Below are 26,447 nucleotides of genomic sequence, written 5' to 3' on the forward strand. Positions count from 1 at the left end.
ATGAGTACAAAGCAGGTGAGCACAATCATAACACTCTGGAAAGCTGAAGTGGTAAAGTGGTATGATGGGACAGAGGCAAGACATGAATGAAAACAAAACACTGAAACAGGAAAGTTAGACTGGCCAGAATGGAAGCACACACTGGTCTATTTGTCTCCATAGAAATAAACAATGTCTCTGATCAATATATGTGTCCCCAAGCAGGAACTATTTTTTCTTTACTTTAAATGGAGGACAGTTAGCTCCTCAAGCCCTGGGATGGGCAAAGGGCCACAAGTTCTGTTCATCTTTCTCTGTCTGCTGCAAGAGACTTTACTGAACTCCACTGAATGTTACATCTGTTGAGATCTTCTTTATTTGTGGATATCTTTTTTGGACATCCTTTCTGGCGTTTTCCACCTCTTGGAGTCCAGATGAGTGCAGTTTTTGCTGGTCTGCTGTCTAGAAGTCTTAAAATATGGCCAGCAAAATGCAGTCTCCATTCTGTAACAATGTCATACAAGTCCCTCGTGTTTGCATGCTGAAGAACTACTTCACTGGTCAAGTCAAGTCAAGTTTATTTGTATAGCGCTTTTAACAATAAACATTATCGCAAAGGGCGGCACGGTGGTGTAGTGGTTAGCACTGTCGCCTCACAGCAAGAAGGTCCGGGTTTGAGCCCCGTGGCCGGCGAGGGCCTTTCTGTGCAGAGTTTGCATGTTCTCCCCGTGTCCGCGTGGGTTTCCTCCGGGTGCTCCGGTTTCCCCCACAGTCCAAAGACATGCAGGTTAGGTTAACTGGTGGCTCTAAATTGACCGTAGGTGTGAATGTGAGTGTGAATGGTTGTCTGTGTCTATGTGTCAGCCCTGTGATGACCTGGTGACTTGTCCAGGGTGTACCCCACCTTTCGCCCGTAGTCAGCTGGGATAGGCTCCAGCTTGCCTGCGACCCTGTAGAACAGGATAAAGCGGCTAGAGATAATGAGATGAGATTATCGCAAAGCAGCTTTACAGAATTTGAACAACTTAAAATATGAGCTAATTTTATCCCTAATCTATCCCCAATGAGCACGCCAATGGCGACGGTTGCAAGGAAAATACTCCCTCAGATGACATGAGGAAGAAACCCCGAGAGGAACCAGACCCAAAAGTGAACCCATCCCCATCCGGGCAACAACAGACAACATGACTAACATTAACAGTCCTAACATAAAGTCAGCTTTGTTGATGCTATAAAGCCCCCACTGACGGAAACCCGAGCGCAAAACTGTTCACGACAACTGTAGTCCCAAAGTCAGCAAGTAAACTGCAGTCATAAAGTCAGCAAGTCAACTGCAGTCCTAAAGTCAGCATGTCAACTACAGTCCCCAGCCACAAAAGCACCACTGCAAGAATCCAGAGCGTCCTCCAGGCATGACCCCAACTGTCCACATGGGGCCGCCCTCCACAGGAGCGATGCGATGAGACTCCAACCAGACACAGGGTACCAGGATGGATCAGGCAGGTCTGAGGAGCAGAAGAGGTCAGCATCTCGATCCCAGGACTGACATGTAACTCAGAGGGACAGATTTGGGGGGGGGGGAGAAAACACAGGTTGTTAGGTATTGCCCAATGTCACCTGAATAAGTAGGAACAGTATACATATTGCACTGAGTACAAGCAGGGACTCCGGCAACTAACTATGACAGCATAACTAAAAGGGGAGAGCCAGAAGGTAACACAGGCATGAGGGAGCCCCGGGACATAAAGCAGCAGCCACTACACCATCAACAAACTCGAGTGAGCAAGCGAGTGGGGACTGACAGCATCCATACATCCCAGTTTACCAAAACACTCTGTCTGAGGACCCTCCAGATCTATACCTTTACCTCATAAACACCATTAACACAAGGCTTGACTAAACAGATAAGTTTTCAGCTGAGACTTAAACACTGAGACTGGGTCTGATTCCTGAACACTACTTGGAAGGCTGTTCCATAACTGTGGGGCTTTGTAAGAAAAGGCTCCGCCCCCTGATGTAGCCTTCACTATACGAGGTACCAGCAGATAGCCTGCACCTTTTGATCTAAGTAGGTGTGGCGGGTCATAGAGGAGCAGAAGTTCACTCAGGTACTGTGGTGCGAAACCATTCAGTGCTTTAAAGGTCAATAGTAGTATTTTATAATCAATACGAAATTTGAGTGGGAGCCAATGCAGTGTGGATAAGACAGGGGTGATGGGGTCATATTTTCTAGTTCTAGTAAGGACTCTTGCTGCTGCATTTTGAACTAACTGGAGCTTGTTTATGCACTTATTGGAACATCCAGACAGTAAGGCATTACAATAATCCAACCTGGAGATAAAGAAAACATGAACTAGTTTTTTCCGTGTCATGTAGTGACATTAAATTTCTTATCTTAGCAATATTTCTGAGATGAAAGAAAGCTATCCGGGTGATGTTATCAATGTGAGTTTCGAATGAAAGACTGGGGTCAATAATCGCTCCGAGGTCTTTTACTGCTGCACGGTAATCAGAAAACTTACTTCTAGCTGCATGTGGTCCTAGTACAAGTACTTCAGTCTTGTCACAGATAAGTAGAAGGAAATTAATAAGCATCCAGTGTCTAATGTCCTTTACACATTCCATTCTATTAAGCTGGTGTCTCTCATCAGGTTTTGCAGAAACATACAACTGTGTGTCATCAGCATAACAGTGGAAACTAATACAATGTTTACAAATAATATCACCCAGAGGTAACATATATAAAGAAAAAAAGCAGTGGACCCAAGACAGAACCTTGTGGAACACCAAACTTTACCTCAGTACATCTAGAAATATCACCATTTATATCAACATACTGATAGGGATCAGTTAAATAAGACCTGAGCCAGGAGAGGGCCATTCCCTTAACTCCCACAACATTTTCTAGTCTATCCAGAAGAATGGAATGATCAATGGTATCAAATGCTGCACTAAGGTCAAGCAACACAAGCAGCGAGACACAGCCCTGATCAGACGCCAACAGGAGGTCATTTCCTACTTTAACCAGAGCTGTCTCTGTGCTACGATGAGGTCTAAATCCTGACTGATACATTTCATGGATGTTATTCCTATGTAAATATGACCATAACTGCTGTGCCACAGCTTTTTCAAGGATCTTGGAGGTAAAGGGGAGGTTTGATATTGGCCGATAATTGGACAGCTGACAGGGATCAAGGTCAGGTTTTTTAATCAGGGGTTTGTTAACTGCTAGTTTAAAGGATTTGGGTACATAGCCAATCGTAAGAGAAGAATTTATTATTTTTAGAAGCGGTTCAATAACTTCAGGTATTATCTGTTTGAATAGACGTGTAGGTAAGGGATCTAGTACACAAGTTGAGCCTTTTGATGCCAAGATTAATGAAAGTAATTCAGTTTATTTTAGGGGAGTAAAACATTCTACAACCCTGATTCCAAAAAAAGTTGGGACAAAGTACAAATTGTAAATAAAAACAGAATGCAATGATGTGAACATTTCAAAATTCCATATTTTATTCAGAATAGAACATATATGACATATCAAATGTTTAAACTGAGAAAATGTATCATTTAAAGAGAAAAATTAGGTGATTTTTAAATTTCATGACAACAACACATCTCAAAAAAGTTGGGACATGGCCATGTTTACCACTGTGAGACATCCCCTTTTCTCTTTACAACAGTCTGTAAACGTCTGGGGACTGAGGAGACAAGTTGCTCAAGTTTAGGGACAGGAATGTTAACCCATTCTTGTCTAATGTAGGATTCTACTTGCTCAACTGTCTTAGATCTTTTTTGTTGTATCTTCCATCTTATGATGCGCCAAATGTTTTCTATGGGTGAAAGATCTGGACTGCAGGCTGGCCAGTTCAGTACCCGGACCCTTCTTCTACGTAGCCATGATGCTGTAATTGATGCAGTATGTGGTTTGGCATTGTCATGTTGGAAAATGCAAGGTCTTCCCTGAAAGAGACGTCATCTGGATGGGAGCATATATTGCTCTAGAACCTGGATATACCTTTCAGCATTGATGGTGTCTTTCCAGATGTGTAAGCTGCCCATGCCACATGCACTAATGCAACCCCATACCATCAGAGATGCAGGCTTCTGAACTGAGTGCTGATAACAACTTGGGTCATCCTTCTCCTCTTTAGTCCGAATGACACGGCGTCCCTGATTTCCATAAAGAACTTCAAATTTTGATTCGTCTTACCACAGGACAGTTTTCCACTTTGCCACAGTCCATTTTAAATGAGCCTTGGCCCAGAGAAGACATCTGCATTTCTGGATCATGTTTAGATACGGCTTCTTCTTTGAACTATAGAGTTTTAGCTGGCAACGGCGGATGGCACGGTGAATTGTGTTCACAGATAATGTTCTCTGGAAATATTCCTGAGCCCATTTTGTGATTTCCAATACAGAAGCATGCCTGTACAGTATGTGATGCAGTGCCATCTAAGGGCCCAAAGATAACGGGCACCCAGTATGGTTTTCTGGCCTTGACCCTTACGCACAATCAATCTTTTGATGATATTATGCACTGGAGATGATGATATGTTCAAACTCTTTGCAATTTTACACTGTCGAACTCCTTTCTGTTATTGCTCCACTATTTGTTGGCGCAGAATTAGGGGGATTGGTGATCCTCTTCCCATCTTTACTTCTGAGAGCCGCTGCCACTCCAAGATGCTCTTTTTATACCCAGTCATGTTAATGACCTATTGTCAATTGACCTAATGATTTGCAATTTGGTCCTCCAGCTGTTCCTTTTTTGTATCTTTAACTTTTCCAGCCTCTTATTGCCCCTGTCCCAACTTTTTTGAGATGTGTTGCTGTCATGAAATTTCAAATGAGCCATTATTTGGCATGAAATTTCAAAATGTCTCACTTTTGACATTTGAAATGTTGTCTATGTCCTTTTGTGAATACAATATCAGTTTTTGAGATTTGTAAATTATTGCATTCTGTTTTTATTTACAATTTGTACTTTGTCCCAACTGGAGGTGGCATGGTGGTGTAGTAGTTAGCGCTGTCACCTCACAGCAAGAAGATCTGGGTTCGAGCCCCGTGGTCAGCGAGGGCCTTTCTGTGTGGAGTTTGCATGTTCTCCCTATGTCCATGTGCGTTTCCTCTGGGTGCTCCGTTTTCCCCCACAGTCCAAAGACATGCAGGTTAGGTTAACTGGTGACTCTAAATTGACCGTAGGTGTGAATGTGAGTGTGAATGGTTGTCTGTGTCTATGTGTCAGCCCTGTGATGACCTGGCGACTTGTCCAGGGTGTACCCCGCCTTTCACCCGTAGTCAGCTGGGATAGGCTCCAGCTTGCCTGCGACCCTGTAGAAGGACAAAGCAGCTAGAGATAATGAGATGAGATGAGATGTTGGAAAACGCAAGGTCTTCTCTGAAAGAGACGTCATCTGGATGGGAGCATATATTGCTCTAGAACCTGGATATACCTTTCAGCATTGATGGTGTCTTTCCAGATGTGTAAGCTGCCCATGCCACACGCACTAATGCAACCCCATACCATCAGAGATGCAGGCTTCTGAACTGAGTGCTGATAACATCTTGGGTCATCCTTCTCCTCTTTAGTCCGAATGACACGGCGTCCCTGATTTCCATAAAGAACTTCAAATTTTGATTCGTCTTACCACAGGACAGTTTTCCACTTTGCCACAGTCCATTTTAAATGAGCCTTGGCCCAGAGAAGACATCTGCATTTCTGGATCATGTTTAGATACGGCTTCTTCTTTGAACTATAGAGTTTTAGCTGGCAACGGCGGATGGCACGGTGAATTGTGTTCACAGATAATGTTCTCTGGAAATATTCCTGAGCCCATTTTGTGATTTCCAATACAGAAGCATGCCTGTACAGTATGTGATGCAGTGCCATCTAAGGGCCCGAAGATAACGGGCACCCAGTATGGTTTTCTGGCCTTGACCCTTACGTACAATCAATCTTTTGATGATATTATGCACTGGAGATGATGATATGTTCAAACTCTTTGCAATTTTACACTGTCGAACTCCTTTCTGATATTGCTCCACTATTTGTTGGCGCAGAATTAGGGGGATTGGTGATCCTCTTCCCAGCTTTACTTCTGAGAGCCGCTGCCACTCCAAGATGCTCTTTTTATACCCAGTCATGTTAATGACCTATTGTCAATTGACCTAATGATTTGCAATTTGGTCCTCCAGCTGTTCCTTTTTGTATCTTTAACTTTTCCAGCCTCTTATTGCCCCTGTCCCAACTTTTTTGAGATGTGTTGCTGTCATGAAATTTCAAATGAGCCAATATTTGGCATGAAATTTCAAAATGTCTCACTTTCGACATTTGAAATGTTGTCTATGTCCTTTTGTGAATACAATATCAGTTTTTGAGATTTGTAAATTATTGCATTCTGTTTTTATTTACAATTTGTACTTTGTCCCAACTGGAGGTGGCACGGTGGTGTAGTAGTTAGCGCTGTCACCTCACAGCAAGAAGATCTGGGTTCAAGCCCCGTGGTCGGCGAGGGCCTTTCTGTGTGGAGTTTGCATGTTCTCCCTATGTCCATGTGGGTTTCCTCCGGGTGCTCCGTTTCCCCCACAGTCCAAAGACATGCAGGTTAGGTTAACTTGTGACTCTAAATTGACCGTAGGTGTGAATGTGAGTGTGAATGGTTGTCTGTGTCTATGTGTCAGCCCTGTGATGACCTGGCGACTTGTCCAGGGTGTACCCCGCCTTTCGCCCGTAGTCAGCTGGGATAGGCTCCAGCTTGCCTGCGACCCTGTAGAACAGGACAAAGCGGCTAGAGATCATGAGATGAGGCTTTGTCCCAACTATTTTGGAATTGGGGTTGTAATTGACGATATGATACAGTTATATTGTTAACTACAGGGTCACTTACATTGTCTGACCTTAAATTAGTAGTTTGAATTTTTTGTCGGATATTCTCAATTTTGTCATTAAAAAAATTCCTGAAGTCATTGCTACTACATACTACAGGTGTGCATGTGTCTATAGTAGACTTATTCCTGGTTAATTTTACTACAGTGTTAAATAAGAATCTAGGATTATTTTTGTTATCTTATATTAGGGAGGAGAGATATGTTGATCTAGCTGTACTAAGAGCTTTTTCTATACTTCAGGAAGCTCTCCTTCCACGCTAATTTGAACACTACCAATTTTGTTTGATGCCATTTACGTTCCAATTTTTGAGTGGTCTGTTTTAATGTGCAAGTGTCATCATTATACCAGGGTGCTAATTTTTTGTCTCTGACCATTTTCCTTTTAAGAGGAGCCATGTTATCTAAAGTATGGTGGAACGTTGACTCTCAGCATTCAGTTGCCTGATCAAGTTCTGCAGGGGCTGACAGTGACCCAATCAAAGTTGATGACTCTGGGAGATCATTTATAAAGCTCTGTGCAGTAGCTGATGTGACTGTATGTTTAATACAGTAGCATGGTGAGGTGCATATATTATTACTCAGACATATTTTGAATGAGCTGAGATCATGATCTGAGATAACTTCAGACTGTGGAAGTATGACTATATTTTCTATGTTTAGCCCTAATGTTAGTATTAGATCAAGGGTGTGACCACAATTATGGGTCGGTCCTATGACATTCTGATTAATCCCTACTGAATCTAAAATGGACACAAATGCTGTTTTCAAAGGGTCTTCTGGGTTATCGAAGTGAACATTAAAATCTCCGACAACTAAAGCTTTGTCTAAGGAAATAACCAGATCTGAGATAAAATCTGCAAATTCAGAAAGAAACTCAGAATATGGCCCCGGGGGCCTGTAAATAATAAGTAACAGAATTAACGGGGTAGACCTATTTTTCAAGGATACATACATTATATTAGTATGAAGAACTTCAAACGTATTAAATTTATAACCAGGTTTTTGTGTTACACCTAGATAATCATTATAAATAACCGTGACGCCTCCTCCTCTGCCAGTTAGATGAGGCTGGTGTATATAACTGTATCCAGGATGACTCGCTTCATTTAATGCTATATATTTATTTGGCTTAATCCATGTTTCTGTTAAACAAAGTACATTAAACTCCTGATCAGTAATGAGTTCATTAACTATTAGCACTTTAGGTGTAAGAGATCTAATATTTAATAGCCCCACCTTTAGATCAAAGGTGCTGGCAGCAGCTGTACAGTCAGTATGAGCTAATTTTATATTGATTAGGTTACTGGAACAAACTCTCTGAATATTTCTACCCTTTTGTTTATCTCGGGGAACAGACACAGTCTTGATGTAGTGGACCCTGAGTGATGACTCTGTGCAGCTAGCAGACAGTCGGTTTAGCCTGTTTGTCTGCCCCCTGGCCTTGGCTCTGGATTGTCAGAAATTAACTAGGCCTGTTCTGAGACTATGACCTATACCGCAGGAAATGATAGCAGCACCTTCCCGAGTGGGATGGATACCGTTCCACCCTAACAGGCAAGCAGTGCCCTCAAAATTAGCCCAATTATCTATAAAGCCCACACTGTTTTCAGAGCACCACCTGGACAATCAGCAGTTCAGTGACCATAACCTGCTGTAAGCTACATTGCCACACCGCATTGGGATGGGGCCAGAGCATACTACAGCATCAGACATCGCCTTCGCTAATTTAAACACCTCTACAAAGTTACTCTTAGTAACATCAGACTGATGAAGGCATATATCATTAGCTCCTGCATGGATAACTATCTTTGAGAACCTGTGCTTGCCTAGGACCCTAAGATTACCTGCTGTGTCCGGCGCCCTGGCTCCCGGTATACACCTGACTAAAGCTGCTGGTGCCCCTAAAGTCTGAGCTAATTTCACATGCCGTATGATAGAGTCCCCTATAACCAGAGCTCTTTCAGGTTTCTCAGCGGGTGCATCACGAAGGAGAGCAAACCTGTTCGACACGTCACGCGGAGAGCAGTGGTGCTCCCGTGGGCGAGCCTCAGCGGTAGCTTTGGCTCTACGCTTATGCCGCCGAGTCATCACCCATTCGCCCTGCTGTAAGGGCTCTAATGCCGGAGTTGGGGGATTACTAACTCCACCTAGGGCATCCAGACTTTCCCCTACAGAAACTACACTGTTCTCATTCTCACTGGCCTTCTCTAAAGCCTGGACACATGCTTCTCTCACTGTAATCTTTTCCATCAGTGAGCTAACTAACCTGCATTTATCACAAATAAAGCTATCACTAGCGACGGAGGAAGAATGACTAAACATCCTGCACTCAGCACACTGAACAGGCTGAAGGTGTGCCACGATGAAAAGATTTATGTACCTTAATCGAAGATCTGTTGATATTAAAGCAGATCCAATGTAGATGGCCTCCTCTTGTGGTCTTTACGCTGGAGGAGAAAAAAAAGAAATAGAAAGCTTCTGGTCTCGGTGGTCTTCTGAAAAAAGAGAGAGGAAAAACGGAAAAAGAAAGCGACAGTACAATAAAAGTGAAGATGATACTGGAAAATTATTTGTAGAAAAATTTTTAAAAGATTAGAAATTCAAGCCAACACTCGTGGAAAAAAAGACTCGTCATAAACAACTCAGGAACCAGGAAGTGCATTGCACAGAATGCGCATGCAAAACTGGTGATGTGGTCTGTCCAGTGTATACCTAGAATTTTCTGAAGGCACCTTCTATGAAACATATTTAACTTCTGAACCATTTCCACTGTAATTTTCCAAGTTTCACCAGCAGAGATTGTTCTCAGTACAATGATTGCAAGATACAGTCTAACTTTGGTGGAGATACCAGATGATTTGGATGACCACACTGATTGTAGTCGGTGAAAAGCTGTGGGTGCTTTAACAAATAGGCACTTTAGGTCTGTCTCTGCATCTCCATCTTAAATGGAGAAAAAGTCATAAGTCCTTCCCATACTAGGACCTGGTCTTCCCAGGCAGTCTCCCATCCCAGTACTAACCAGGCCCTTAAGGCACATTAGGTGGCACCGATCTCCGTAGCCCTTGGCCTCTCACCTATACAGCAAGGGTCACAGTGGGGAGTCAAGGTTTAAACTCCCCACTCACATCTGTATTGCGGCACCTCACCAGATGGCAGTAGGTACCATTTTTATGATGGGCTTTGGTATGACCCAACTGCGAGTAGAACTTACGAACTCCTGATCAAGAAGAGGACACGCTAACCACTCGGCCAAATAAATGGAGTAGTAAATGGAGGATGCTATTATTTAATTATTAGTGTCAAATTTATGCATGGGCGGCAAGGTGGTGCAGTGGTTAGTGCTGTCGCTTCACAGCAAAAAGGTCCAGGTTCGAGCCCCGTGGCCGACGAGGGCCTTTCTGTGCGGAGTTTGCATGTTCTCCCCATGTCCGCGTGGGTTTCCTTCGGGTGCTCCGGTTTCCCCCACAGTCCAAAGACATGCAGGTTAGGTTAACTGGTGACTCTAAATTGACCGTAGGTGTGAATGTGAGTGTGAATGGTTGTCTGTGTCTATGTGTCAGCTCTGTGATGACCTGGCGACTTGTCCAGGGTGTACCCTGTCTTTCGCCCATAGTCAGCTGGGATAGGCTCCAGCTTGCCTGCGACCCTGTAGAACAGGATAAAGTGGCTAGAGATAATGAGATGAGATGAGATATTTATGCATTTAATTTTGGCCCCAAATAGCTTTCCTTGGTGTATTTATGGTCCAGGGGTGGAAGTGTGATAGAACTTGGCTGGACTCTGGTTTATTAGAAAAATCTACACACCAATATTTCAACTACAGCCTTTTATACTCCACTGTCTAACTACTCATTCTGCTCACATTTTATTCTAATCTCTCTCTCTTTAGTTTCTCTGACACCGGGTCACAGCATCTGCCAATTGTCATTTGACACCAAATTATCTTTGCATTATTAAATTTATAAACGTCAGTAGGAATCAGACAGAATTGTGGTCAGGAGGAAAAGAGAGAAAGAGAGAGAGAGAGACTTTCTAATCTGCTCAGGCTGTCAGCTCGCTCGCTCATCATCTCTGCTGTGGGAAATGAGAGCGCCCAAACGTCTGACAGCACAATATCACAAAACACTGACACATCATCCTTTCATTTTTCCCGAGATGAGTTTTATCCCCCCTTCACTGTTTCCCTCCCTCGTTTCCTCACTGCTTTGTTTATTTCATTTTTATTTTTATTTTTGGAACGGGAGCAAAAAAGGAGCATTAAATTAAACATATGAGCAGAACAAGGACCTCTTTGTTGTTTTGATGATAAAAGGAAATCACTTCACTGATACTGCTTTTCAAACAACATGGGACGGGTTCTTGAACTGTTCAGGATTCTTTGAACCTTGGTGCAAAGCGAACCGGCCCACGTTTTCACCAGTTTTGAGCAGAACCGCTGTAATCAAGGATGCATGATGAACAGAGGGCATGGCACAATTCATAACAGGAGTAAACAGTCGGAGCAAGATGGCAGATCGCATTGATTACTGCCGAGCTTTTGTTCTGTTATTGCAGATATTTCTTTTTGGTCCATTTTTTTCTGAAGATGTTTCCTTTTCCATTGTGTTCTCCATTGCTGTGATCCACTTCCTCTCCAAACTAATGACACGTCCATTGATGTCACCACAGATCATGCTGGAAAAACCAGGTATATTTCAGTTCCACCTGGGAGCTAACTTTACAGGTTCCAAACCAGTTTATTTTTGGTTGAAATGCTCCAAACAGTTCATAATTTGGTGTGAAAACAAGAACTGAACCTGCTCCCTGGTAGCTGAAAAGGTGTATTAGTGAAAGAGTAATAAAAACAGCAGTCCAGTGAAAAATAAATTATTCCTCATTCTTTTAAGTATTATGCCACATCAGCACAGGAGTCTGTTCAGGAGTCTGTCTTCCCCAAAATGGGACTTCAGTTCCATTGCTACCCCCCTCATGACCCTCCTCAAGATGGGCCCAAACACCTGGATTGGAACCCTGCAGCTGGAAAGGCCTTTGACAGCCTTCACCACACCACAGCCCCCACTCTGAGACCCCCGACCCATCGAAGCCCTTCGTAGTGGAGGTGGACGCCTCTGAATCAGGTGTGGGAGCCAGAGTGTGGGAGTCACAGCATTTTCTGGAAAAAGCCCGAACTCCATTCTGTGGCATTCTTCTCATGAAAGCTTTCACCTGCAGAGCAGAATGATGATGTTGGGAATCATGAGCTGCTGGTGGTCAAGCTTACATTAGATGAATGGCATCACTGGTTAGAAGGAGCTGCACACCCCTGCACAACATTCACAGACTATAAAAATCTTAAATAGCTGAAGACAGCCAAGTGCCTGGACTCACTCCAAGCATGGTGGACTTCATTTTCCACCAGGGTTCATTTCACCTTTTCAGACCAACCAGGCTCAAAGAATGTCAAGGCAGATGGTAAAAACAGTTCTTTAATAACAGCAGAGCAAACAAATCCAAAACATGATCAGGAATCATGGTCTGAATTCATGCAAAGGTCATGTGATTCACAAACAATACACATTGGGTGGGACTAGGGCAAAAAAGTTAGAACAGGAACACGATCAATAACCATGTAAACAATAATAACAACACTGCTTGGTAAATACTGTATGTTGTGAATGTTCTGAATAGATCAGTACAATGCTGAGGGCGAATGATGAAAAGTGTGTGTGTGTGTGTGTGTGTGTGTGTGTGTGTAGACTGTAAGCAGCAGGGTGTTCTGGGAATCAGAGTCCTGAACAAACTCCAGCGCAGACAATCCAAGATGGCAGAAAGTGACAGACATACAGCATGTCTTTATACATGTGAAGTTGACAAAAGAACAAAATTAGTTTGTTTTTAAATTTAAAACTATTTTTACTTTTTAGACGTCATTTTTTCACTTAAATTTTCTTTTCAATTTCCTTTTTTGTTTGGTTTTAGGTACTGTATACTAAAACAATTAATACAACTACCACTAGTAAGTAGTAAATACTTATTAAAGAGATTTTAGCTTTTTACACATAAGTAAAATAATAATAAAAAAATTAAATGCTGGAAAATAATCAACAATGTGTTCAAGTGATGAAGAGAAGCTCCTGTTACCACCCCAAAGTTGATTTTCTTAGACAAGCACATCCGAAAGTGTTTTATTCCTCTTTTGCTGCAGCAGTTTATCAATGATTGCAATGTTTTACTCATTAATGAATGCCACATCATAACTTTGTCTCGTCTCATCTTCTTCCACTTATCCGGGGCTGGGTCGCGGAGGCAGCAGTCTGAGCATGGATGCCCAAACTTCCCCAGACACTTCGGCCAGCTCCTCAAGAAGAACACCGAGGCGTTCCCAGGCCAGCCAAGAGACATAGTCCCTCCAGCATGTCCTGGGTCTTCCCCGGAGCCTCCTCCCAGGGGGACATGCCTGGAACACCTCCCCAGGGAGGCATCCAGGAGGCATCCGAAAGAGATGCCTGAGCCACCTCAGCTGATTCCTCTTGATGTGGAGGAGCAGCGGCTCTACTCCGAGCTCCTCCCGAGTGACTGTGCTTCTCACCCTATATCTAAGGGAGCGCCCAGCCACCCTGCGAAGTAAACTCATTTCGGCCGCTTGTATCCGCGATCTTGTTCTTTCGGTCATTACCCAAAGCTCATGACCATAGGTGAGAGTCGGAACGTAAATCGACCAGTAAATCGAGAGCTTTGCCTTTTGGCTCAGCTCCTTCTTCACCATGACGGACCGGTAAAGCGACCGCATCACTGTGGAGGCCGCACCAATCCGCCTGTTGATCTCATGCTCTATCCTTCCCTCACTCATGAACAAGATCCCGAGGTACTTAAACTCCTCCACTTGAGGCAGGACTTCTCCACCAACCTGGAGAGGGCAAGCCACCCTTTTCTGGTCGAGAACCATGGCCTCTGACTTGGAGGTGCTGATTCTCATCCCAGCCGCTTCACACTCAACTGCAAACCGCCCCAGTGCATGCTGAAGGTCCTGGTTTGAAGAAGCCAACAGGACAACATCATCTGCAAAAAGCAGAGATGAAATCCTGTGGTTCCAAAACAGGATTCTTTCCAGCCCCTGGCTGCGCCTAGAAATTCTGTCCATAAAGATTATGAACAGAACCGGTGACAAAGGGCAGCCCTGCTGGAGTCCAACATGCACTGGGAACAGGTCTGACTTACTGCCGGCAATGCGAACGAGGCTCCTGCTCCACTCGTATAGGGACCGGACAGCCCTTAGCAAAGAGCCCCGAACCCCATACTCCTGAAGCACCCCCCACAGAATACCACGAGGGACATGGTCGAATGCCTTCTCCAAATCCACAAAGCACATGTGGACTGGTTGGGCAAACTCCCATGAACCCTCGAGCACCCTATGAAGGGTATAGAGTAGGGCTGGGTATCACCAGATACCTCACGATACGATACTATGGCGATATTTTGCCCATGATAATGATAATATCACAGTACAGCGATTCTGCGATAATCGATATATTGCAATAAATTTCAACCACATCACGATATCTGTGTCACTGAAGAAAATCAGAATTTATTGACCACTGTAAAATTACATTTCACATACATAACTACACACTCTTGCCAGACATATATTTGTCTCTATTCCACTGCTGGCAAAACCAAGAGTTGCTTCACTACAACATACAGAAAATTCCCATTTCTGTGCTAGTATTATCAGCTTTTCTGTAAGCATGGACACATCAGTGCTGCTTAACAAGCAGAATCAAATTGTTTTATGAAAACTTAAAACTTGCACTGCAGACTGCACATACATTTCAGTGCTAACACTAATATCAATTTGTTCTTTGTAAACTTGAGAACATATACCTGAGAACATTTAACTTGTGCTTATTTTGCAGGAACAACACACTGTCTGAAACACATTGAAAAGTACAGTGGGCATCTTAGTCTCCCTGAGCACAATTATGAAACAAAGCGCAGTGTTGGTCAGTGTCCACGCACTGAAACTGAACTGAAACCTCAGTGAATCATGTTTCTTCTGAACTTAGAGTAAATACTCAAAATAAAATGCAGTGTCTCACACACACTAAAATTGAAAATGCAAGATAAAGTGCAGCTTCTTGCCTTTGGCCTTAAATGACAAAATTAAGTTCACAGTTACAGTAAGTCACACATCACTGAAGTAGATGGGAGGACTTTGGTGCTGTCCAGTGTAGTTTGCTTCGGGTCAGGTTTCAGTGGCTCCGGCTGAGCTAATATGTCGGGGTGGTGTAGTGCTAAGTAAGTTCGCAAGTTTGTTGTGTTACCTGAATATCTAATTGGAGTGAAACAGGTTTTGCAGAGTGCATACTCTTTGTCCGGCTCACTGTTTTTTTTCTCCTTTCCTTTGGAATCCAAAGTGCCTCCAAACATCTGCCTTAAAGTTCAGCGGCATCTCTAGGTTTACGTTAACAGCCATGCTTGCTTGTTTTTTTTCCTCACTGCAACTGCCGGGGAAAAAAGAGAAGATGAAGAGTGCCTTGCAGTGAGGGAGCGGCACAGCGACACCTCGCGGAGCAGAGGTGCGGAAGTCGTACTGGATTTACAACCTGTCTGAAACACGATTTATTATTTGAAAAAATATCGATATTCAAATTTTGAGTATCGATATTGAATCGGAAGACAAAGTATCGTGATATATCGCTGTATCGATATTTTTGCACACCCCTAGTATAGAGCTGGTTCAGTGTTCTGCAACCAGGATGAAAACTGCATTGTTCCTCCTGGATCCGAAGTTCGACTATTGCCCGAATTCTCCTCTCCAGTACCCTGGAGTAAACCTTCCCTGGGAGGCTGAGAAGTCTGATTCCCCTATAATTGGAGCACACTCTCCGGTCCCCTTTCTTAAAAAGAGGGACCACCACCCCAGTATGCCACTCCAGAGGCACTGTCCCCGACCGCCACACGATGTTGCAGAGGCATGTCAGCCAAGACAGTCCCACAACATCCAGAGACTTGAGATACTCAGGGCAGATCTCATCCACCCCCGGTGCCTTGCCACCGAGGAGCTTCCTAACCACCTCAGTGGCTTCGGCTTGGATAATGGACGAGTCCACCTCTGAGTCATCAGCCTCCGCTTCCTCAATGGAAGACGTGACAGTGGGATTGAGGAGATCCTCGAAGTATTCCTTCCACCGCCCGACAATGTCCCCAGTCGAGGTTAACAGCTCCCCACCCGCACTGTAAACAGTGTTGGCAGAGTACTGCTTCCCCTTTCTGAGGTGCCGGATGGTTTGCCAGAATTTCTTTGAGGCTGACCGATACTCCTCCTCCATGGCCTCACCGAACTCCTCCCAGTTCCAAGTTTTTGCCTCCTCAACTGCCCGAGCTGCGGTACGCCTGGCCTGCCGATACCCATCAGCTGCCTCAGGAGTCCCAGAGGCCAACATGGCCTGATAGGCCTCCTTCTTCAGCTTGACGGCATCCCTTACTTCCGGTGTCCACCACTGGGTTCGGGGATTGTCGCCATGACAGGCACCGGAGACCTTGCGGCCACAGCTACGAACAGCCATGTCGACAATGGAGGCAGAGAACATGGTCCACTCAGACTCAATGTCCCCCTCCTCCTTCGGAAGCTGGGAGAAGCTCTCCTGGAGGTGGGAGTTAAAGACCTCCCCGACAGAGTGCTCAGCCAGACATTCCCAGCAGACCCTCACCATACATTTGGGCCTGCCAGGTCTGTCTGGCTTCCTCCTCCACCAGCGGATCCAACTCACCACCAGGTGGTGATCAGTTGAAAGCTCAGCCCCTCTCTTCACCCGAGTGTCCAAGACATAGGGCTGGATATCCGATGAAACGACAACAAAGTCGATCATCGACCTCCGACCTAAGGTGTCCTGGTGCCATGTGCACTTATGGACACCCCATGCTCGAACATGGTGTTCGTTATGGACAAACCATGACTAGCACAGAAGTCCAATCACAAAACACCACTTGGGTTCAGATCGGGGAGGCCATTCCTCCCAATCACGCCCCTCCAGGTATCACTGTCATCGCCCACGTGAGCATTGAAGTCCCCCAGTAGAACAATGGAGTCCTCAGTCTGAGCACCTCTCAGTACCTCTCCTAGGGACTCCAAGAAGGCCAGATACTCTATCCTGCTATTTGGCCCGTAGGCACAAACAACAGCAAGAGCCCTCTCCCTGATCCTAAGGCTCAGAGAGGTGACCCTCTTGTTCACTGGGGTAAACTCCAACACATGGCAGCTGAGCTGGTTGGCTATAAGCAAGCCCACACCAGCCCGCCGCCGTTCACCATGGGCGACTCCAGAGAAGTGGAGGATCCAGCCCCTCTCGAGGAGCTGGGTTCCAGAGCCCAAGCTATGCGTAGAGGTGAGCCCGACTATCTCTAGCTGGTACCTCTCAACCTCCCGCACAAGCTCAGGCTCTTTCCCCCCCAGCTAAGTGACATTCCATGACCCAACAGCTAGCCACTGTGTCTGGGGATCAGGTTGTCGAGGCCCCTGCCTTCGACTGCCACCCAATCCACACTGCGCCAGCCCCCTATGGCTACCTCTGTGGGTGGTGAACCCACAGGAGGTCGGGCCCATGTCACTGCTTCGGGCTGAGCCCGGCCGGGCCCCATGGGCAAAGGCCCGGCCACCAAGTTCTCGCATACGAGCCCCAACCCCAGGCCTGGCTCCAGGATGGGGCCTCAGTTGCGCCATACTGGGCAACGTCACGGTCCTTGATAGATTGTTATCCATAAGGGGTTTTGGTGAACTGCTCTTAGTCTGGCCTGTCACCTAGGACCTGTCTGCCTTGGGAGACCCTAACAGGGGCGTAATGCCCCTGACAACATAGCTCCTAGGATCATTCAAGCACTCAAACCCCTCCACCACAATAAGATGGCAGTTCTAGGAGGGGCACATCATAACTTTTATCCATTTATAGTTACATATTGTGCATTGTCCATGAAAAAAAAGCAAAAAAAACTAAGTCAGTCATTAGTTGTTTTTAACACACAACAAAATATACAAGAAACATTGGACCAAAAAAAAAGATATCTATTTTCATGAAATGAAACTATAAATACTAAGCAGACTGAATAAATAACTGAAAGCAAAACATTTTAATACAATTTTATTGCAAGTGTGGTTTTATTACACTTTTAGCATATACACAGTGAGAGAGAGAGAGGCACGGTGGTGTAGTGGTTAGCGCTGTTGCCTCACAGCAAGAAGGTCTGGGTTTGAGCCCCATGGCCGGCGAGGGCCTTTCTGTGCGTAGTTTGTATGTTCTCCCCATGTCCATGTAGGTTTGCTCCGGTTTCCTCCACAGTCCAAAGACATGCAGGTTAGATTAACTGGTGACTCTAAATTGACCGTAGGTGTGAATGTGAGTGTGAATGGTTGTCTGTTTCTATGTGTCAGCCCTGTGATGACCTGGCGACTTGTCCAGGGTGTACCCCGCCTCTCGCCCGTAGTCAGCTGAGATAGGCTCCAGCTTGCCTGAGACCCTGTAGAACAGGATAAAGCGGCTAGAGATGATGAGATGAGATGATATATATATATATATATATATATATATATATATATATATATATGAGGGTAAGTCAAAAAGTTCTAAGATAAATTGAAAAAAATATTCATGAAAATAACAAAGCTATTTCTCTACATATCCTCCATTTATGTCTAAACACTTCTGCAAGCGGTGTTTCCATTAGAGAAATCCTTCTTTGTAGAATTCTGGGGGATGTCTTTCTCACCTTTTGAAATTATAACATCTGTATTAGAATTTTTTGACTTACCCTTGTGTGTGTGTATATATATATATATATATGGTGACAACTGCCTTGATGTTATAAGTTATAAAGAAAATATATATTTTTTTAAATGTAAATAAAATCATTGAGAGGTCTCAGCATAGCAAGGTTAAAACATAAATATTTTATTTTTAAAAACTAATATTCTTCAATCAGAAACATTCATTTATCAGAAATTAAGTCAAAGACAAAGAATTATCAGCTAAATAGCTTTAGATGTGGGTGCTGACAGCCATCTGCTGGGACACACACACACACACTTCTCTCTGTTGGAGGATTTCTATGCAAGCATCTGTTCACTTTCCTTTCAGTGTTGCCAAATTGGGTGTTTTCCCACCTTCTGAGCTATTTTTACTCACACTGGGAGGTGGGACACACTGGGCCATGAGTGAGTGGGACACACACACACACACACACACACACAGAATGAGAGAGTGAGCGAGAGAGAGAGATCCTTTATTTATTCTGTATAATCCAGCAGTTGCGGTACATGGCACGGGTCAGATCACAGAGTTTCCGAGGCTGATCTATAATCATCATCCAATCAGATCAGAGCTGGAAGAAAACAAACTTTCCATCACAGCCTGTTTGTTCCCGCGATTCTGCAATCGTGAGCTCGTTACGACAGACAAGAGAAAAGCTGCAAAACTTTGGCATGTGAATTCAGTGACCTGTGCACTTTCATGAACATCCCACTCAAAGTTCTGTCGTCTCCAATCCGGTCCAGACTCAGCGGAGTTCATTAGGCACCGACTCTGTTACTAAATACACTGAAAAATAACTGTATATGGGAGAAAAATCAATAAACACAGAAATAAATGTTTTTTTTTGTTTGTTTTTTGTTTTAGATTCTCTGCGGCACTGCAGCACAACGCTCACTCTCTCTGTACTGGTTAAAACAACTGTATGAACATTTGTAGAAAAAAACAATAAATACAGTGGTGCTTGAAAGTTTGTGAACCCTTTAGAATTTTCTATATTTCTGCATAAATATGACCTAAAACATCATCAGATTTTCACACAAGTCCTAAAAGTAGATAAGGAGAACCCAGTTAAACAAATGAGGCAAAAATATTATACTTCATCATTTATTTATTGAGGAAAATGACCCAACATTACATAACTGTGAGTGGCAAAAGTATATGAACCTTTGCTTTCAGTATCTGGTGAGACCCCATTGTGCAGCAATAACTGCAACTAAATGTTTCCGGTAACTGTTGATCAGTCCTGCACACTGGCTTGGAGGAATTTTAGCCCATTCCTCTGTACAGAACAGCTTCAACTCTGGGATGTTGGTGGGTTTCCTCACATGAACTGCTTGCTTCAGGTCCTTCCACAACATTTCCATTTCATTAAGGTCAGGACTTTGACTTGGCCATTCCAAAACATTAACTTTATTCATCTTTAACCATTCTTTGGTAGAACAACTTGTGTGCTTAGGGTCGTTGTCTTGCTGCATGACCCACCTTCTCTTAAGATTCGGTTCATGGACAGATGCCCTGATATTTTCCTTTAGAATTTGCTGGTATAATTCAGAATACATTGTTCCATCAATGATGGCAAGCCGTCCTGGCCCAGATGCAGCAAAACAGGCCCAAACCATGATACTACCACCACCATGTTTCACAGATGGGATAAGGGTCTTATGCTGGAATGCAGTGTTTTCCTTTCTCCAAATATAGCGCTTATCATTTAAGCCAAAAAGTTCTATTTTGGTCTCATTCAACCACAAAACATTTCTCCAGTAGGCTTCTGGCTTGTCCACATGATCTTTAGCAAACTGCAGATGAGCAGCAATGTTCTTTTTGGAGAGCAGTGGCTTTCTCCTTGCAACCCTGCCATGCACACCATTGTTGTTCAGTGTTCTACCGATGGTGGACTCATGAACATTAACATTAGACAATGTGAGAGAGGCCTTCAGTTGCTTAGAAGTTACCCTGGGGTCCTTTGTGACCTCGCTGACTATTACACGCCTTGCTCTTGGAGTGATCTTTGTTGGTCGACCACTCTTGGGGAGGGAAACAATGGTCTTGAATTTCCTCCATTTGTACACAATCTGTCTGACTGTGGATTGGTGGAGTCCAAACTCTTTATAGATGGTTTTGTAACCTTTTCCAGCCTGATGAGCATCAACAACGCTTTTTCTGAGGTCCTCAGAAATCTCCTTTGTTCGTGCCATGATACACTTCCACAAACATGTGTTGTGAAGATCAGACTTTGATAGATCCCTGTTCTTTAAATAAAACAGGGTGCCCACTCACACCTGATTGTCATCCCATTGATTGAAAACACCTGACTCTAATTTCACCTTCAAATTAACTGCTAATCCTAGAGGTTCACATACTTTTGCCACTCACAGATATGTAATATTGACTCATTTTCCTCAATAAATAAATGACCAAGTATAATATTTTTGTCTCCTTTATTTAACTGGGTTCTCTTTATCTACTTTTAGGACTTGTGTGAAAATCTGATGATGTTTTAGGTCATATTTATGCGGAAATATAGAAAATTCTAAAGGGTTCACAAACTTTCAAACCCCACTGTAAGTCCCAAAGTGTTTTATTCCTCTTATACCACAGCAATTTGCCAAACCATTTTATTTATTAATTAACCAAATACCACTTATATACCAAACATATCCATTTTTATTCTATCCACATTCACTGGATATGAGCAATCGTGTGCTCTGATTGGCTACTCTACTATTAGGATATCAGCTCATATACCATTAGTAGAGAAAAACAAAATGGTGGAGCGGGTTACTGAACCAACCGAGGACAAAATAAAAACTCTACTTGAAAACAAAACCCCAAAAATTAAAAAAAGCAACAAAATATGGAATGAAAGTGTTTGATGGTAAGAATGTATCTTTTTTATTTTTCAAGAATTATTATTATCGCATTTTTCACAAATTGCTCCTGTCATTTCGCCAGGTTGTTTACGCTGTAAGTGGAAATGATTGTCGGATGTTTTGTAAAAAGTTTTTATTTATTGAATTTGCAAAAAAATTAAAATAAAAATGCTCTGTTTCTCAAAATCCACTGAATGTAGATAGAATAAAATAGTTATTCCACTCAATCTCATCGTACATGGATTATAGACAACCTGGTGCTATGCACTTCGTTGGCTATCAGCTCATGTACAACTTGATTTTGTGGAATCACTGTTAAATAGTTAAATTCAATTTGGGAAATATCCCTGAAATAACATAGTTCCTGTTCTGACTTGTATCACAGAGCTCGCTATTTTTTCTCTGTCTTTAAGTGGCTGGCTCAGCTCACACTACCCACAATCCTCTGCACCAACTAGCAAGTCACCGTATTCCCAAAATGTTCCGCAACATCCTGGACCATCAATCTTAAATTCATTCATTCATTCATTCATTATCTCTAGCCGCTTTATCCTTCTACAGGGTCGCAGGCAAGCTGGAGCCTATCCCAGCTGACTACGGGCGAAAGGCGGGGTACACCCTGGACAAGTCGCCAGGTCATCACAGGGCTGACACATAGACACAGACAACCATTCACACTCACATTCACACCTACGGTCAATTTAGAGTCACCAGTTAACCTAACCTGCATGTCTTTGGACTGTGGGGGAAACCGGAGCACCCGGAGGAAACCCACGCGGACACGGGGAGAACATGCAAACTCCGCACAGAAAGGCCCTCGCCGGCCCCGGGGCTCGAACCCAGGACCTTCTTGCTGTGAGGCGACAGCGCTAACCACTACACCACCGTGCCGCCCCAATCTTAAATTGTAATGTGAAATTGAAGATATTTTCTCAAAGTAGTTCTATTTTAAATTCTTTCGCCCAATCCAGTCCATTTTCATGGACTGCTCCATTTAGTGGACCTGCTCTGGTCTTGGTCATCTCACGGGTGGCACTAAGGAAAGGAAAGACAAAATATATCTTGTTTGAAGTGTCCACATATGACACATAGATGAATCAAAAGTTTGAGATGGATTACGAAGGGATCACTAAAAGTGAATTTGCGGAGGTTTTGCTGCACAGAGAGCTAACGCAGTAGCGATCACGTGATTTCAAAACAAAAACAATGAAATAGACTAGGAATCATGAGTCGGCCGCTTTATGTTAATGACACTGGAGAGTCCTTCTATAAATGCGAAATAAATATTTCCTGACAGAAAATGTCACCATTTCATATCAGTGGTTGATGGAGGCTTCATAGAGCTGATATCCAGGATCTGTGTCAAGTCCAGGAAAAAAAAAAAAGACAAATTTGATCCAGTATCACAGCCTGCTTTCCTCTTCATCTGCTGTTCTAGTATTTTTCTGCTCATCTTCACTCTGCCAATAAGCCACACCCACCTCATCAGCCAACTCTGTTCACCTGCAATTCATCTGCATCAAGCCAGTATATACGCTTCTCTTCCCTGCTCATGCTTTGCTAGAATGTTCTTTGTACTGCCATACAAGACTCCCCTGCACTCGTCATTGGCCTGATCTTCCATTGCCAACCCTGCCTCATCTCTGTCCTGGTAAACACCCCATCCTTCCTGCCTCATCTCTGTCCTTCCTGCCTCATCTCTGTTCCAGTAAACCCCTCAGCCTTCCTTCCTTCCTGCCTCATCTCCATCCTTCCTGCCTTTTCTTTGTCTGGGTAAACACCTTAGCCTTCCATCCTTCCTGCCTCGTCTCCATACTTCCTGCCTTGTCTCTGTCCTCCCTGCCTTGTCTCTGTCCTGGTAAACACCTCAGCCTTCCATCCTTCCTGCCTTGTCTCCATCCTCCCTGCCTTGTCTCTGTCCTGGTAAACACCTCAGCCTTCCATCCTTCCTGCCTTGTCTCCATCCTTGCTGCCTTGTCTCTGTCCTGGTAAACCCCTCAGCCTTCCATCCTTCCTGCCTCATCTCCATCCTTCCTGCCTTGTCTCTGTCCTGGTAAACACCTCAGCCTTCCATCCTTCCTGCCTTGTCTCCATCCTTCCTGCCTTGTCTCTGTCCTGGTAAACACCTCAGCCTTCCATCCTTCCTGCCTTGTCTCCATCCTTCCTGCCTTGTCTCTGTCCTGGTAAACACCTCAGCCTTCCATCCTTACTGCCTCATCTCCATCCATCCTGCCTTGTCTCTGTCCTGGTAAACACCTCAGCCTTCCATCCTTCCTGCCTCATCTCCATCCTTCCTGCCTTGTCTCCGTTCCGGTAAACCCCTCAGCCTTCCGTCCTTCCTGCCTTGTCTCCATCCTTCCTGCCTTGTCTCTGTCCTGGTAAATACCCCAGCCTTCAATCCTTCCTGCCTCATCTGTCTTTCCTACCTTGTCTCTGTTCCGGTAAACCCCTCAGCCTTTCTTCCTTCCTGCCGCGTCTCCATCCTTCCTGCCTTGTCTTTGTCCTGGTAAACACCTCAGCCTTCCATCCTTCCTGCCTCGTCTCTGTCCTGGTAAACACCTCAGCCTTCTATCCTTCCTGCTTTGTCTCCATCCTTCCTGCCTTGTCTGTCCTGGTAAAAGCCTCAGCCTTCCATCCATCCTGCCTCATCTCCCTTCCTGCCTTGTCTCTGTTCCGGTAAACCCCTCAGCCTTCCGTCCTTCCTGCCTTGTCTCCATCCTTCCTGCCTTGTCTCTGTCCTGGTAAACACCTCAGCCTTCCATCCTTCCTGCCTCATCTCCATCCATCCTGCCTTGTCTCTGTCCTGGTAAACACCTCAGCCTTCCATCCTTCCTGCCTCATCTCCATCCTTCCTGCCTTGTCTCCATTCCAGTAAACCCCTCAGCCTTCCGTCCTTCCTGCCTCATCTCCATCCTTCCTGCCTTGTCTCTGTCCTGGTAAAAGCCTCAGCCTTCCATCCTTCCTGCCTCATCTCTGTCCTTCCTGCCTTGTCTCTGTTCCAGTAAACCCCTCAGCCTTCCTTCCTTGTCTCCATCCTTCCTGCCTTTTCTTTGTCTGGGTAAACACCTTAGCCTTCCGTCCTTCCTGCCTTGTCTCCATACTTCCTGCCTTGTCTCTGTCCTGGTAAACACCTCAGCCTTCCATCCTTCCTGCCTTGTCTCCATCCTTCCTGCCTTGTCTCCATCCGTCCTGCCTTGTCTCTGTCCTGGTAAACACCTCAGCCTTCCGTCCTTCCTGCCTCATCTCCATCCTTCCTGCCTTGTCTCTGTTCCGGTAAACCCCTCAGCTTTCCATCCTTCCTGCCTTGTCTCCATCCTTCCTGCCATGTCTGTCCTGGTAAACACCCCAGCCTTCAATCCTTCCTGCCTCATCTGTCTTTCCTACCTTGTCTCTGTTCCGGTAAACCCCTCAGCCTTTCTTCCTTCCTGCCTCATCTCCATCCTTCCTGCCTTGTCTCTGTCCTGGTAAACACCTCAGCCTTCCATCCTTCCTGCCTCATCTCCCTTCCTGCCTTGTCTCTGTTCCAGTAAACCCCTCAGCCTTCCGTCCTTCCTGCCTTGTCTCCATCCTTCCTGCCTCGTCTCTGTCCTGGTAAACCCCTCAGCCTTCCATCCTTCCTGCCTTTTCTCTGTCCTGGTAAACCCCTCAGCCTTTCTTCCTTCCTGCCTCATCTCCATCCTTCCTGCCTTGTCTCTGTCCTGGTAAACCCCTCAGCCTTCCACCCTTCCTGCCTTGTCTCCATCCTTCCTGCCTCGTCTCTGTCCTGGTAAACCCCTCAGCCTTCCATCCTTCCTGCCTTTTCTCTGTCCTGGTAAACCCCTCAGCCTTCCATCCTTCCTGCCTCATCTCTGTCCTGGTAAACCCCTCAGCCTTCCATCCTTCCTGCCTTTTCTCTGTCCTGGTAAACCCCTCAGCCTTCCATCCTTCCTGCCTTTTCTCTGTCCTGGTAAAAGCCTCAGCCTTCCATCCATCCTGCCTTTTCTCTGTCCTGGTAAAAGCCTCAGCCTTCCATCCTTCCTGCCTCATCTCCCTTCCTGCCTTGTCTCTGTCCTGGTAAACCCCTCAGCCTTCCACCCTTCCTGCCTTGTCTCCATCCTTCCTACCTCGTCTCTGTCCTGGTAAACCCCTCAGCCTTCCATCCTTCCTGCCTTTTCTCTGTCCTGGTAAACCCCTCAGCCTTCCATCCTTCCTGCCTCGTCTCTGTCCTGGTAAACCCCTCAGCCTTCCATCCTTCCTGCCTTTTCTCTGTCCTGGTAAACCCCTCAGCCTTCCATCCTTCCTGCCTTTTCTCTGTCCTGGTAAACCCCTCAGCCTTCCATCCTTCCTGCCTTTTCTCTGTCCTGGTAAAAGCCTCAGCCTTCCATCCATCCTGCCTCATCTCCCTTCCTGCCTTGTCCCTGTTCTGGTAAACCCCTCAGCCTTCTATCCTTCCTGCTTTGTCTCCATCCTTCCTGCCTCGTCTCTGTCCTGGTAAAAGCCTCAGCCTTCCATCATCCTGCCTCATCTCCCTTCCTGCCTTGTCTCTGTTCCGGTAAACCCCTCAGCCTTCCATCCTTCCTGCTTTGTCTCCATCCTTCCTGCCTCGTCTCTGTCCTGGTAAACCCCTCAGCCTTCCATCCTTCCTGCCTTTTCTCTGTCCTGGTAAACCTCTCAGCCTTCCATCCTTCCTGCCTTTTCTCTGTCCTGGTAAACACCTCAGCCTTCTATCCTTCCTGCTTTGTCTCCATCCTTCCTGCCTCGTCTCTGTCCTGGTAAAAGCCTCAGCCTTCCATCCTTCCTGCCTCATCTCTGTCCTGGTAAACATCTCAGCCTTCTGTCCTTCCTGCCTCATTTCTCTCTTGGTAAATGCCTCAGCCTTTTGTCCCTGACCAAGAGTTCTGCCTCAGTACCTCCAGGTTTTTCCTCCAGGTGTGCCTGTCTCTGTGAT

At 45.0% G+C, this 26,447-nt stretch overlaps 1 protein-coding gene across 1 annotated transcript; it reads left to right on the plus strand.

The window, feature by feature from the left end:
- LOC132870274 (putative keratin-associated protein 4-16) lies at window positions 1-25,994 on the plus strand. The gene is made up of 4 exons (XM_060903913.1): window positions 1-15; window positions 24,933-25,111; window positions 25,235-25,466; window positions 25,587-25,994. Exons 1-4 carry the CDS (start codon window positions 1-3, stop codon window positions 25,992-25,994), a joined length of 834 nt encoding a protein of 277 aa, XP_060759896.1.
- Window positions 25,995-26,447: the final 453 nt, after the last annotated feature.

The sequence above is a fragment of the Neoarius graeffei genome, chromosome 22 (assembly GCF_027579695.1).
Source record: "Neoarius graeffei isolate fNeoGra1 chromosome 22, fNeoGra1.pri, whole genome shotgun sequence".
Taxonomy (NCBI): domain Eukaryota; kingdom Metazoa; phylum Chordata; class Actinopteri; order Siluriformes; family Ariidae; genus Neoarius; species Neoarius graeffei.

Excerpts from the sequence above, each read along its gene's own strand:
- LOC132870274 (XM_060903913.1), top strand. Across the intron at positions 25,112-25,234 it reads CCTGCCTCGTCTCTGTCCTG|CCTTCCACCCTTCCTGCCTT; the intron begins GTAAACCCCTCA and ends TAAACCCCTCAG. Across the intron at positions 25,467-25,586 it reads CCTGCCTTTTCTCTGTCCTG|CCTTCCACCCTTCCTGCCTT; the intron begins GTAAAAGCCTCA and ends TAAACCCCTCAG.